Source organism: Meriones unguiculatus, chromosome 19 (assembly GCF_030254825.1).
Source record: "Meriones unguiculatus strain TT.TT164.6M chromosome 19, Bangor_MerUng_6.1, whole genome shotgun sequence".
Taxonomy (NCBI): Eukaryota; Metazoa; Chordata; class Mammalia; order Rodentia; family Muridae; genus Meriones; species Meriones unguiculatus.
The window spans coordinates 12,784,236-12,798,204 of record NC_083366.1 but is presented as its reverse complement, the minus strand read 5'-3'; the positions used below and the strand labels follow the sequence as shown (position 1 = coordinate 12,798,204).

The 13,969-nt window shown below is 41.3% G+C and overlaps 1 protein-coding gene across 3 annotated transcripts in view; it reads left to right on the top strand.

Annotated features, from left to right (window-relative positions):
* The first annotated feature begins 381 nt into the window (after positions 1 to 381).
* Positions 382 to 13,969, top strand: part of Pter (phosphotriesterase related) — a 61,455-nt gene continuing 47,867 nt past the window's right edge. The window contains exons 1-2 of one of the 3 annotated variants that reach the window (XM_021648486.2): positions 382 to 491; positions 3,734 to 3,886. In XM_021648486.2, the coding sequence (XP_021504161.1) occupies positions 3,826 to 3,886 (61 nt within the window). In that variant the 5' untranslated portion in view covers positions 382 to 491; positions 3,734 to 3,825. Of the gene's footprint in view, positions 501 to 3,733; positions 3,887 to 13,969 lie in introns of all 3 variants that reach the window. The other 2 variants (XM_021648488.2, XM_021648489.2) reach the window with 2 other exon arrangements.

The following is a 13,969-nucleotide window of genomic DNA, read 5'->3' as shown; positions in this document are numbered from 1 at the left end:
AGAACTGAGGCCTGGGGAAAATCCTGCAGCTTCCTTTCCCCTTAAGGATCTCACATCAGCTGGGCCAAAGAGAAATGGGGCAATTAGGATGCAGAGTGGGTGGGCTCCTAGCCTAGCCTCTGAGAGACACTCCTTAGCGGCAACCCTGTGGCTTGCACAAGAGTAAGAGTAGGCTCTTTAGCTGGTGGGAGCCCAGCCCGGACCTATAAGCCTGACTTGCTGAGCAGAAACCTAATGGGCGTGGTCTCAGGACTAGCCTAGGCTCCATAGGAGAGGCTCTGGGCCGGGGTGGGGCGTGACTTAGGGGAAAGGCTACAGAAAAAGCCAATGTGGGAGGGTCGGAAGTGGGGCTAGGAGGCGGGTTGGGGGTGGGAGGGCGGGGGAAGACAACTGAAACGGAGGGGGAAGCAGAAATAGCTCAAGTCAGGGGAGAAGGCGGCGCAAGGCAGGAGGAAGAAAGCCTGGGAGCTGGTGAAGGAGCTGTGGGCCCGGTAGGAAAGGTGGGGGATCTAGGCCTGTGACTCCGGGCTCCTCCTGCGCAAGGGAACGCTGCACGGTGGCCCCACTGCATTTTTCCGAAGGTTACCGAGAGGTTGCCTGGCTTCTGGAGCTCTGGCCTTTGGGGAGCTGGCTGGGCTCGCAGAGATCTGAGATTCAAGTCTCCGAAAGTCTGACTTGAAAGCTCACGACCCTGGCTGCGTCCCCGTGCTTTACTTGCTCTGCTCTGTTTGACTACAGAGCCCTAGGGACCTGTTGGGACAGCGGTGCGTGGGAGAGAGGGGAAATGGAAGGATGGAAGGTAGAGGCCTCTGTACCCAGCTCGGGTTTTTTGTTTTTTGTTTGTTTGTTTTTAACTAGCTTTGACATCAGAAGCCTCAGCCCGGAGCCTTTACTTTTCATGGCTCTATTCCAACAGTTAAGTGCGTCTCCTTAGATCTCTGAGCAAAGTTTGTGCAGCCTTGACACTGAGTGGTGGCTGAAAAGGTGCCTTGGGTATAGTGATATCTGCCAGGGAGGACATCTTCAAAGCTCTGCGGACATTGGGGAGACTGACAATCGTTTAATTTTCGTCCTGAAGGACCCTGCATTCATTGCCACAGGGAAGGAGTAGGAAGAGTCCCAAGACTAGTCACCCACTTGGCCCATTTCTTTTTGTTTAAATAGATAAATGTATGTTCGGCAGTTATCCTTGAGGCCGGGTGCCATTCTATAATAACCAACTCCCGTCAAACTAAGAAAGAAAAAGGAAGGGATGGATGGAAGGAAGGAAGGAAGGAAGGAAGGAAGGAAGGAAGGAAGGAAGGAAGAAAATCCAGCCACAGTGCACACTGTAATAAATTAAGTTTTCATTTGTGGAGGCTGGATGTTACTCTAGAGTTATCAAAGTTTATATGCAGTTTTGGAATAAAGGATTTTGTTTCTGTTCCTGGACTCTGAATCCTAGGGATGTCCAAGTACTTGCTGTTTGACGTTTAGTGAAAGTCAGCTGCCGGATGGAGCCTGAACTCTGTACTCTAATCTGTCACACACACAGTTGCCAGGTAGTGTCATAGTGTCTTGGATGAGCAAGCTCAGGTAGAGAACCTTCAAGCCACACTGCTGGAAGGCATTGGGGGATGGGTTGTTCTGTTTTTCTGACTCCAAAGCCCATGATTGTATTTTCCCTTAGACTATCTCTACTTCATAAATTATAGGCCTGTCTCACCTCCAACACATACACCATGATATCAGTGAGATACAGCAAAAGAATCACCTCTGGTGGCCTGCCTTGGTACACTTGCACCAGCTACTAAGGATGTTAGGGCAAGAGGATTTCAAGTCCCAATCCAGCCTGAGCTACAGAGTAAGACCCTGTTACAAAATAGAAAATTTAAAAGAGACTAGAGCTGAAACTCAGAGGCACACTATTTTAAAGAGAGAGGTTGTGGCTGCTGGTTTGAGGAACTTGGACGTATGATGAGTCTGTCTGGTTCCAGCTCTGTAGTCACAGAACTTTGTACAAGTTGCTTGTCTTTCCTAGGCACATAGACCATTGGTCTCTCTACTCAACCTAATAATCTATGGATTTATTAAAGTAAGATACTGCTTTTAGTTAATGATATTTTGGTCATATCTGGTGTTGAAATTACAGGATGGCCAGGAAGGGTTACTCTATTCAATCAATAAATATGTACTCTGTGCCCGAATACACAGAGAGACTATAACAAGAAAGGACAAATTGAGACACCAGATTCTTGCGTTCATATTCTTTTTGGGAGTGAAGGAGCCAACAAACAGATGAATATGTAGATAGAGCCTGTAAGTAGGGGGCTGGGGTGGATAGCAATGGAGAGGGTGTACTTTGGATTTGGTGATGGATGATATGAGAAGATAAGAAGGGCTTTTTCTGGAACCTACAAGGGCTGGGAGGCATGGAAGAATTTGATGTTTTCTAGGAACTTCTGGAAGGGTTCAGTGTCTATTTCCAGATGAAGTTGGGGATCTGGGTGGGAACAGTGTTTGTAGGGATTTATGCCATTTGAAAAGAACTGTGGCTTTCAGTGTGCTTCACATCACAGGGGAGTGACATGAAGGTGGGTGTGATGAACTCCAAATACAAACTGAGGATGGGTCTGGTGAAGTCAGTGGCAGTGGAGGCCGAGAAAGCAAAGTTGTCAAAGTCACATAAAAATACAACTTCCTGATGTTTGCTTACGATAACCCTTCAGTGCCCTCATTCGACTTAGTATTCATTTTTTCTTTCCCTCCGTATTACTAATTCCCATATAGCACACTATTTTTATTTATAATCTTGTTATTTAGGCCCTCTTTACCAAATGTCTTGTTCTTGAGAACTGAAGTATGTGTGAGAGAGCCCCTGATGTTTGGTACTTCACCACGTCTTGAGTCTCCTTCCTGAGTTTTCTGTGTGTTGGGATTTCAGGTCTGTGTCACCACAGCTAGCCAGGTGCCTTTATTGTTGTTGCCTTAACTGCTATTTCCTCAGGGCAAATGCAAATTGGGTTCTTAAGGATTTACTGAATGAGTACATTTGTTGAGTACTTTAAATCTTGATTTCACTGAACTTGTTATTGATGTGGTTGTGGAAGTAAAGGGGGAAAATCAAAGACGAGTCTCAGTTTACTACCTTGAAAACTGAGTAGATGTCCATGTTGGGATCAGGTGCATGTTTCCTAACAGTCCAGGCCAATAATGACTGGAAAAGCAGGACCATTTGGGGAAAAGATAGAGGAGAAGTTCTGTGGTTTTGTATTAAGCCTGGAATGTGTAGGTTTTATTGTTTTCTTGTCTCTCTGATCAAATACCTGACAAGAAGCATTTAAAGTTGAGACTTTTTTTTTTTTTTTGGCTCACAGTTTAAGGGTGCAGTCTGTCACCACAGAGAAGGCATTGCAGTAGGAACATGGAGTAACTGGTCATGTTGTGGTCACCATCAGGAAGAAGAAATGAATGTTGGTGTTCAGCTGGCCTTCCCCTTTCTTCCTTTTATCCATTCTAGGGCCCTAACTCATGAGATTTTGCTGCCTACACTCAGGGAAGGCTTTTCCATCCGTCACTCCTCTCTGGGAAAACCCTCACAGAGCAAGATTAAGAGGAAAGAGATGAATTGAGCTCCATGTTACCCTCTAAGAATTACTTAATTTTATTGTTGTGATGAGACACCTTGGAAAAAACCAATTTAAGGAAGGCTTTTGGCTTCCTTTTTGACTTTCTCTTTCTGCTCATGCTTTAGGATACTTTGTATCATGGTGAGGAAGTCATAGAAGCAGGAGCTTGGAGCAGCTGGTCACACTGTAAGCACAGTCAGGAAACAGAACCTCATGAATGCTAGTACTCAGGCCGCATCCCAGCCACGGAAATGGGATTAAAATAATCTCCCATACAGGTATGGCCAATAACTAATTAAATCAAGATAATTAATCACAAGTGTACATGGAGCCTTCTCTTCTAAGCAATTCTAGATTCTTGTCAAGTTGACAATTAACGTGAACTATCACATAATGTTAGCTACTTGAAATTGCCTAGAAATTCACTTTTGTTGCCTTTAGTCTCTGAGGTTGGAGAATTTGCTGGTGCATCCTCATCTAGACAGTCTGGCCTTGCAGACTCTAGGAGCTCTGAGCCCCATTTCTGTCTCTAATTTACCAGATACCCAGAGAGCCTCGTGGAAGGGGCTGGCTGTACGAGACTTTTCTTATGACTGATGTTCATTCGTTGTTGTGGGGCTGACAGGTGCACTGGTTCCCACAGTACCCTGGTCAGCTTCACGATTTTAGCCAAAACTGGAGAGAAGACCATTTAGATGCTTAGTTATATCCTGCAAGCACAGCAAGGGTTGAAGTAAAAAGACGTACAGACTCAATACTCAGAAAGGGTGGAAGTCAAGGCTCCCATTTTTATTTGGGGAAATATATATATATATATATATATATGTGTGTGTGTGTCTATAATGTTTAGCATGCTGCCAAGTTTTCCAATATGGAAGAATGATCATGGATGAGTTGTGAAGAAACATTTCTTCCCAAATGCAGTTATCAGTGGATGCATTTTCAAAACTGATTTGTCACCAAAGGACATTTGAAATGAATCATGTATACTTACCATTGACTAATATTTTTTTTCATTCAGCTTTAAAGGGCATTTAAAGTATGATTTTCTGACTATCTTACTTGGATATGAGAGCATCAGATCTGGGCTTTGCTCCCTGAATCCTGTAGACATTGTGGTCTCTTGATTGTGACTTAAACAGAAGTGAAGCAAGAACATTTAGCTTTGGGCAGAGCTGGGCTGCATTCTGAGGGGCGCCAGCTATAAATCCAGCCTCCCTGGAGGTCAAACATCAACATTCCCCCCTTCTTGTACTCAACCGAGTGATATGATGATGATAAATTGCTTGGACGTGACTGCCCCAAGCACTGGTATGATGGATTGTGTTGTTCAGGGCATGACCAAAGATTCTCTATTGTCAGTGCATGATATTAGTCAGTATTGACAATATTCATAAGTAGTCTTCTGCCAATTTTGATCTCTGCTTTCCATATTAAATTCTCTGCTTGCAGGCCATGGCTCTTAGTTCTGAGGCAACTCTGTTTTCTACAGAGTTGATGTAGATAACCAGCCTTTTGTTCTTCTTCTCCCTCCTTATTAAGATAGTGTGAGGTGTGCTTAGTTTTACACAGCAAACACTGTCTTCACAGAAACTGTTAAAATAATAATTATTAGTCTTTTTCACTAACTCTGCAGTAAGAACAGCTTATCCTACAGTGGCTTAATTGGGTAATTATTTGGTGTTTGAGGAGCATTTTGAATAGAATATTGGTAAATATTATTGTTAATTTCATGCTCTTTTGTGTAATTAAAAGCCCATGCCTTCACAAAATCGTCAGTATTATTGAGAATCAACTAAGATTTCTACTCTGCTGTGGCTGACCATTAACCAAACTATGCATATATTGATCTTTAAAATATTCTAAACATTTTCATGAACTCTCAAACCCATCTTTTGCTTACCCCTGCTACAAGTCCTGTCCATGACACAATTCACATATCTGAAAGGTTAAATCCAGTCTTGTCCTCTGGAAGCCTATGGTCCCCACCTCAGGTCAGCACTAGTCCCCATCATACCACTGCTAGACACCATGCATGATGTCTGTTTACCTTTCTCAGTAGCCTCCTGGTTTCATTGTCTAAGACCATGCTGTCAGCAGTCACCTGAAATCATCAACACCTGTCACACTGTGTTAGGCTGAAGGACGCATGTCTGGCCTTTTCTTAGAGATTCATCACTCTGTTTATAGTACCCTGAACCCGGGGCTATAGTTAACGGGCATTTCTGTAGCTTAGATCAGATGGCCCCCATTACTGGACTACATTTGTTTCTTTGGTCTACCATAACAAAACACCACAAATGGTGTGGCTTAATAACAGAAATGGTTTCCTATCACAGTCAAGAGATTGGGAATTCAAGATCCAAGGGACAGCCGGGTTGTTTTCTCCCGAGACCCCACTGTTTGGCTGGCAGATGGCCATCTTTTTCCTCTGTCTGTACTTTGCCCCCTCCCCCTTTGTGTGTCTGTTCTAATCTCCTCTTCTTACGGAAACACCCAGTCCAGTTGGGTAAGCGCTACCTTGGCAACCTCATTTAACAAAATTCCTTTTTAACAAAATTCCTTCATAAGACCCTTTGGCCAAGCAGCCTTGTTCTGAGGCACTGTGGGTTACAAATTCAAATGTGTGGCTAGCCAGGGACAGCATAATTCCAGTGTACTATGGTAATGGTTTCTTGAATGGCCACTTTTGGAGTAATTTTCTTTATCAAATGTGAGCTGCTAAGTGATGAATGCAAGTCCCTGGAGTCTTCTTTATTCAAGAACTTCTCTTGAATATTATTTGAAAAGAAACTTTATGCCTGTGACCTAACATTAAAAAAGTGAAAGTGAAGCAGCATCACTCAGTGAATTAGGCAGAATTTATTAGGCAGCTTAATATATACACAGTCAACTTTATGCCTTATTATCTGAACTGTAACCATTCAAATATTTCCTTAGTAATTTGCAAGCATTTTATATACAAGAATTTTCTATAATCAAAATGTGTTGTTGACTGCATAGTAAGTTTTAGGCCAGGTTGTGCCAAAAGTAAATAAGTAAATAAATACAAAAACAAAAAGAGGAAACGGATGATATCTGTAGGGCTCTGACAATACAAGATGTGATGCTTACAAGCCTGAATGAGATGACACATATGTTAGATAATTCTTAGGTAAGAAGAGAGGTTTTAGTTCTGTGATTGTCAATTTTCATTTTCAACCTGGTTGAATTTGGGATGAGCTAGTAGACACACATGTAGGTTTTTCTCTGAGGGAATTTCTGAAGAGGTGTAAATGAGGAGGACCCACTGTGAGTGTGGGCATTCCCGTCTCAGGGCTGGCGCCCTGGACTGGCTAAGAAGAGGAAAAGGAGTGGGCAGACTGAACACCAGCATATCAGCTATCAGCATAACCCCCCCCCCCCCCCCCCCCGCTTCTAGACGGAGACTCAAGGTGACCAAATGCTTCAAGTGTATACTGGCATGTTGTCTCCAATAGAAACCGACTGTAGTCTCAACCAGAAGCCAGGATAGGCTCCTCCCCCTTTTCTTTGCCTCTGGTCAGGTGGCAAGATTGTACTGAATACAAACTATGGGTTGCTCCACCCGGAAAGTTCTGCTGAAGCCCTTATGCTAGAAGGCTCCGAGACTGCCTTTCCTAGCTAAATGCATCTGTTTATTTGCTAGCATATGCTGTGTCTGTTACTTCCACAATTCTGTACTTCCTACTAGCTTCCTAGAGTCTAGTTTGCTTCGGTCCTTCATGTGGGAGCCTGGTCATTCACCACCACACTAACCGTTGAACATCCTGCCCAACGCTGAGTCTGAAAACTGCTCTCTGCTGTAGCAAGAACAGTCTTAGGGGCTCAAATTCGGCAAGAGGCGTTCTGCAGAGGGCTCGTTTTCTGGAGCGCAGTTCCCTTCTATCATTGACAGTGTGTCCGAGTTTTCCCACAAGGAAGGCTAGAAACTCCGCGGGCCCTCACTAGACTCACATTTCTCATGCCTGATGTAGGTTTGTAGGTTTCCATTGATTTCCGTGCTGCTCCGAACTTGATTCATTATTACTCAGTCAAGCACATTTTCAAGGATGGTCTTCTTTCTCCTCTGTATTAGATATCTTGTAGCAACTCAGTTCTTTAGTAGCATAGTATTTTCTATGTCAAATACTGACAGCACTGAGACTCTGCTGTGATATTGGTGTGGAGGTGATGAGGCGGAAGGGGAAGGCCCTTTTGCTCAGTGTTGCCCATCTTCCTCTCTCATTTCTTCTCAACAGGATCTTTTCACTTCTTGTTTATAAGTGTATTTGGGGTAGACAGAGGAAAATATCTCAGAGTAACAGTTCCAGCTGTAAATTGCTCTTCTTGAAGTATGGATTTCTGTTGGTTTATGAAATTTCTCTTGTTAGACTTGTGCCATATATAAGAACATCCTCAATTTTGTTGTAGTAGGGATCTTCATGAGGCTATGCTACCTCTTGTTCTTTCTATAGTATGGTTAAAGAATATATAGAATTTTGCAATGTATTATTGAAAAATACAATACAATATAATGGCATTGTAAGGTGTGCGTGTGTAAGAATGTTTCCATTTTATTACAGTTTTCTTTGTAGCACACTAGCCAAAATACATTTATATTATTTATTGTTTTTAATGCAATAGCTTCACAGCACTTTTGTGTTTTGTTTGATTTTCTTTTTAATGCTGGGGATCAAGTCCAGGACTCTGGCTACCGCCGTGCTAGACTCCCACCCGCAGACATTGTGAAGAATTCTTACATGTTGTTTCTGTACAGTGAATGATGGACAAAACTTTGGAGTTTTTGTCTATAAATATTACAAGGCTTAATAAGTAACTGTACTCTGTCTGACAATAATGTCTTAATCCATATTCTTTAAACCATATATCATATTTATGTCTTTAAACAACCATCATTTAAAATAATGTCCACAATTATAGGATCAATAAACAGATCTGAGAGTTGAAATTGGATAATTTCTCAGCCTAGCTAAAAGTCAAGATTATATTTCTGATAAGTGAGGGCTATGTTAGTAGTTACTTCTGAAACAAGCTTGAGAAGGAACCCTATAAGATGTTGTAGCCATGTTGACAGTCTTTTAGTTCTCACAAACAATGTAAGTTTGTGAAATGAAACTTGGGTTGTTGTCCAATAATCTTCAAGAGAATTTGTTATTCCCATATGCTATCTTCAGCCAATTCACTTTTCAACTTCAGGATTACCTATATATATATATATATATATAGGTAATATATTTATATATATAATTGCAACACAAATGTGTTTATTATATATTATTCTGGAACAGAATAAAATAAACACTTGATTGAAACATTTTAAAATAACCATGTTATATCAATTCAAACCCGCAAGGAGAATTATGTCAAACATTCATAAAACATTAACAATACCCAAGTGGATTACTGTATTGATTTTTTAAAACTGTACATCACTGTCCAGTAAATAATAAAACATTTATTGGTTGTTTGATTGGCACCATCTCTTCAGAATAGCTTCTGTGTTTCTACTATAATGATTAGAAATTGCTGTTAGACTGTATGTACATATACATGTATGTAGGTAGATCATGGATCACTTTCTCAGTCACTTGGGAAATAATAGTGTTGAATTTCGTCATTGGAATTTCTTATTTGAGGGCTAATGAGGCCGTCATCATGTATGCTGTACTTCTGTTTCCTCTTATGAGCAGCAGAAAGGATAACAAATACTTAACAGTCTGTAATTTCTGGTTTGTAAAGCCATTTGATTTCATTCATCTGTTATTAGTAATGTGTGGTTTATAGTACCTTGAAAGAAACTACATACTGTAAAAGGAGAATTTTAGGGAAAGGCATCAGCAGCTTCATAGTCTTTGTAGAGAAGGTGTCAGTTGTGTGCTTCATGTATGTCTATTCATTGTCTCTCTCTCTCCTCTCTCTCTCTCCTCACTACATAAGCGACACACCTAAAACTCTGTATGAATCAGGATGACTTCAAATTCAGAAATCTGTAGGCTTCCCCGCCTCCTGAATGCTGGGATTAAAAGCGTGGGCCACCACACCAATTGCCATTCTCATAACATCCAAATATTGAGCTTTTGCTGAGACACTGTAGAAGCCACATACATACCACCTCTTCAGAAGCCACCCTAGAACTTGGACCTGGAAGACACTTTAGGGATCACCCGTTTAACTTTTACAGTTTGTTAGTGAGGAAACTGAGAACCATAGATTTGTTTGCCCAAGGGCAAGGTTTAAGCACAGTAACGTCCTTTGTAATATTTATGGTGTTGGTAAAGTTCTAGCTTTTATTCCTCTTGAGAAAATTGTGATGTATTCAGAAAAACCATCATTTTTCCAATCTGTCCATTTTCCCATATTGATTGGTTTTGCTGACTAGTTTTATTTCAACTTGACTCAAACTAGAGGCACTGGAGAGGAGGGAGCCTCAAATAAAATAAAATAAAATAAAATAAAAGGAAAGAAAAGAAAAGAAAAGAAAAGAAAAGAAAAAAGAAAAGAAAAGAAAAGAAAAGAAAAGAAAAGAAAAGAAAAGAAAAGAAAAGAAAAGAAAAGAAAAGAAAAGAAAAGAAAAGAAAATGTTTCCAACAAGATAGGGATGTAGGGATGCCTGTCCGAAATTTTCTTAATTAGTGATGGATGCATTGTGGACGGTGCCATCCATGGGCTTATGGTCCTGGGTTCTGTAAGAGCAGGCTGAGCAAGCTATGAGGAATAAGCCAGTAAGCAGCACCCCTCCATGGCCTCTGCATCAGTTCCCGCCTCCAGGTTTCTTCCCTGTTTTGAGTATCTGTCCTGACCTCCTTTGATGATGAACAGAGATGTGGAAGAGCAAGCCAAATAAACTCTTTCCTCCCCAAGTTGCTTTGGTCATGGTATTTCATCACAGGGATGGAAACCCTAACTAAAACATTGATTAAGTATAGTAAGTTGAAAGTAGCTTTTGGCAACATTCAAAATACTTTATAACTATCCTTTAATATGTGTTATATACTACAACATTGAATTGGGAAATTTACCTAAAAAAAAAAAAAGAAAAGAAAAGAAAAAAAAACAGGAATTATTTCTATTTCTTTCAGGATTCTTGAATAAGAGAGAAGAATCTAATATTTTTTTAAATGGCAAGATACATGTATAAATATGATTTCTATTCTTATATCAAATATACATGGTTTTAAAAAAAATCCTAAATTCTTGTTACACTTATTTATTTCTTATGTATGTATATCTGGGTGTAACCATGACATGACTTGCATATGGATATCAGAGAACAGGATTCAACAGCTAGTTCTGCCCCGTCATCCTGGGAGTCAAATTCAGGTCCTCAGGCTGGGTGGCAAGCACCTTTACCTACTTAGCCATCTCACTAGTCCCCAAAATTATTGATTTGTTAACCTGTGGTCATATCTAGTAACAGAGAAAATGATAAAAACTGATCGCCAAGTGTGATAAAAGCACATTTTTAAACCAGTACATCATGGGAAATTCATGAGATGAATTTAGTGGAAAGAATAAGCCAGGAAATGAGATTTAATTTCATAGGAAGCCTAAACAAGACCCAAAGCAAACTGGAGTGGCAAGGGCTAAAAAGACTTTACCTATGAAGTTAAAAATAACTTCAAAGGGAGGACAGCTAATTCTGTTTATGTAATCGGTTTATATTGCTCCACAGCTTGTTGGTAAAAGTAGCTTTGAGTACTTAGAGAATATAGCTTTATCCTTTCTGTGTTCCAATTAAAAAAGCGTTATTGCTTTTTTTTGGAAACTAGAGCCTTGGAGTAATTCTGAGGTCTTCCGGGTGTACACAGTCCCAGAAAGGGAAGATTAGCCACCACTGTCCCTCAGAATGCTGCCACCACCATCCCTCAGAATGCTTTACTGTTCCAGGACCAAGAAGACAAGCAATAATCTGAGAAGCACTGCCAGTTGGTAACTCATACTGTTAATGTCACCAGAGACTACAGATCTCAAATCTGTTCCCTGTGTTTTCAGACCCACAGCGGCTCTGAAAGCCACACTCTCTTTCCAGTCGAGTTAATGTATTCATCCATCCATAAACATTTATAGAATGCCTGCTTTGGGCCAGGCATGGTGCTAAGTGCTGCTGTGACGTCGTTCTCACTTCCACATCTAGCAGGGAAGATTCTTCATGAGTTATGAGAATCTGTTTGCAATTCTCCTATGGGATCCCCCGAGAATACTAGGAGATTAGAGGCCCCTCCAATGAACACAATATCCTGCCAGTCCCTGATATGTGTGCCATTTGTCATTGACACAATGACAGTAATTTTGCACTGTGGTTTCAACTATGGAAACCAAGGAGACTAGTGGGGGGATGGGCAGCATTTTTCTCCATGAGACTTTATTTTTCCTGGTGCTTGATCTGAAGCTACATGAGGAAAGCTCTGTTCTTTCTTCGCTTAGCAGTCCAGAACAATGCAGCTTCCATTCTCTGCATGGAAAACACTGAAGGAAGATAAAGATAAAATCATTTATTTGGCCTGGTAACTAGAAATCCCAAATAGCATAGGTGCACAGTCTAGAGAGGGCCTGGCTGTTTTCCCAGGTGTGTGTGTGTGTGTGTGTGTGTGTGTGTGTGTGTGTGTGTGTATTAGAAAAGTAAAGAATGAAGGAGGGATTAGTAGAGGGCATTAGAGACTCTTGAAATAGGAATCACTGTCAGTTGTGGGCTTCCATGTGGGTGCTGGGAACCAAACCTGAGCCCTCTGTAAGACTAGTGAGTATTCACCATTGAGCCATCTCTCCAGCCCTAGCTCACCCCCTTTAAACAACCCATTCTCTTAGAAACTAACCTACCCCAGGGAGTTGCAATCCATCCCCTCAGCTCAGCCACCTGACCCAGTCACTCCCCCAAGACCCCCACTCTTAAAGGTCCTAAGCCCCTTTCCATATTGTTAAATGTGGGGGTGTACCTCCAGCCTGAGCCTTCCGCCCACAGCACTGCTTCTGGCCTGTGCTTACGTGCACTGGGGCTCTGGGCTCTGCTAGAATTTTTTTCTCTTCCCAGGATGAGTGAATGAATGAATACAAGAGACCATCCAGATGTTCATAAAACACATTCTGTTTTTGCCACAATGGTTATCCTTGTCACACTCAACTCTTTTCCTAGTTATTAGCCATTCTTTCTAGTTGGAGGTGTAGCATAGTGCTGGCTCCATCCTCAATGTTGTAAGCAACAACAATACATTCTTCTGTACATCTCAGCCCCTAGGTATGGCCAACTACTCCAGAGTACGTTATTTCTCACGAGTTTGCAGCATTCTCTGCAAACCTGCTTAAACTGCAAACTCCTCATATATAGAAAGGTACTGACCCAGTTTGTTACTGTTGCTTGAGGCCTCACAAGCAAACCCGAACTTTAACATCTTAGGAAGAGACAACTAGTTAGTCAAGGCTTGTCTCATGACCTGTTGCAGAATGCACTGCCTTTTGGAGAAGGTGGACTCCATGATGCTGGGTGTCACGCTTCCCTTTTCCAGCTCTTATATCACCATGACTCGGCTCCATCACAATTAATCTTGTGTGACAATGCAGTGACAATGAGATGATTTCTCTAGAGAATCTATGCTAATACTATTAAAATGCTCTCACAATGTCAGAATGATTGCAGCGGAGCATGCGGGGCCTGTGCTTATGTGATTATGATATTATAGTGATGGCCGATTACCATAGGAAACTACTAATTCAACCCTGCAGGGACTTGCATTATGAAGCCATTATAACATGAGATTATAATGACACAATAACTTGGATGCACATTCGTGATGTGAAAACTAAAAGCTAATTGGAATGCAAGTACTATTTCCATTAAATTGTAATTAAACACTGAGAGCAATGCTTGTTTAAATTTGAGATGGAGACATACAATTCAGAAAGGAAAACTTCAGGTTTAAAAAAAAAACAAGTGTTGATTGTAAGCTTAGAAAAATGGTTAGAAGCCATTTTCAGCACTGCTGTTTAGCACTAACTGCGTGGACTGGCTTCTTTCAGAAAGCACGGTCAAGAACTGGGACCAAGAATCCAGAATACTGGCCCCAGTCCCCATGCTGTCACTGCCACCAACTCACATTCCTAACTCTCCCGTTTCATTTCTCCTGTGGATATCATACTTTGCCAAGCAGGAGAGACTGTAGCAAATTATTTTTTTACAAAAAATTGCATGTGTGCATATATGCATGTGTTCGTGAACTCAAAAGTAATCCGTGTTTGTTTGTTTGTTTGTTTATATGCACTCACTTGTTTTTTAGTCCTGGGAATTGAATCCAGATGTCTTGCATGGTAGGTAGGACATCTCCAGCCACAAAGTAATCCGTGTTTGA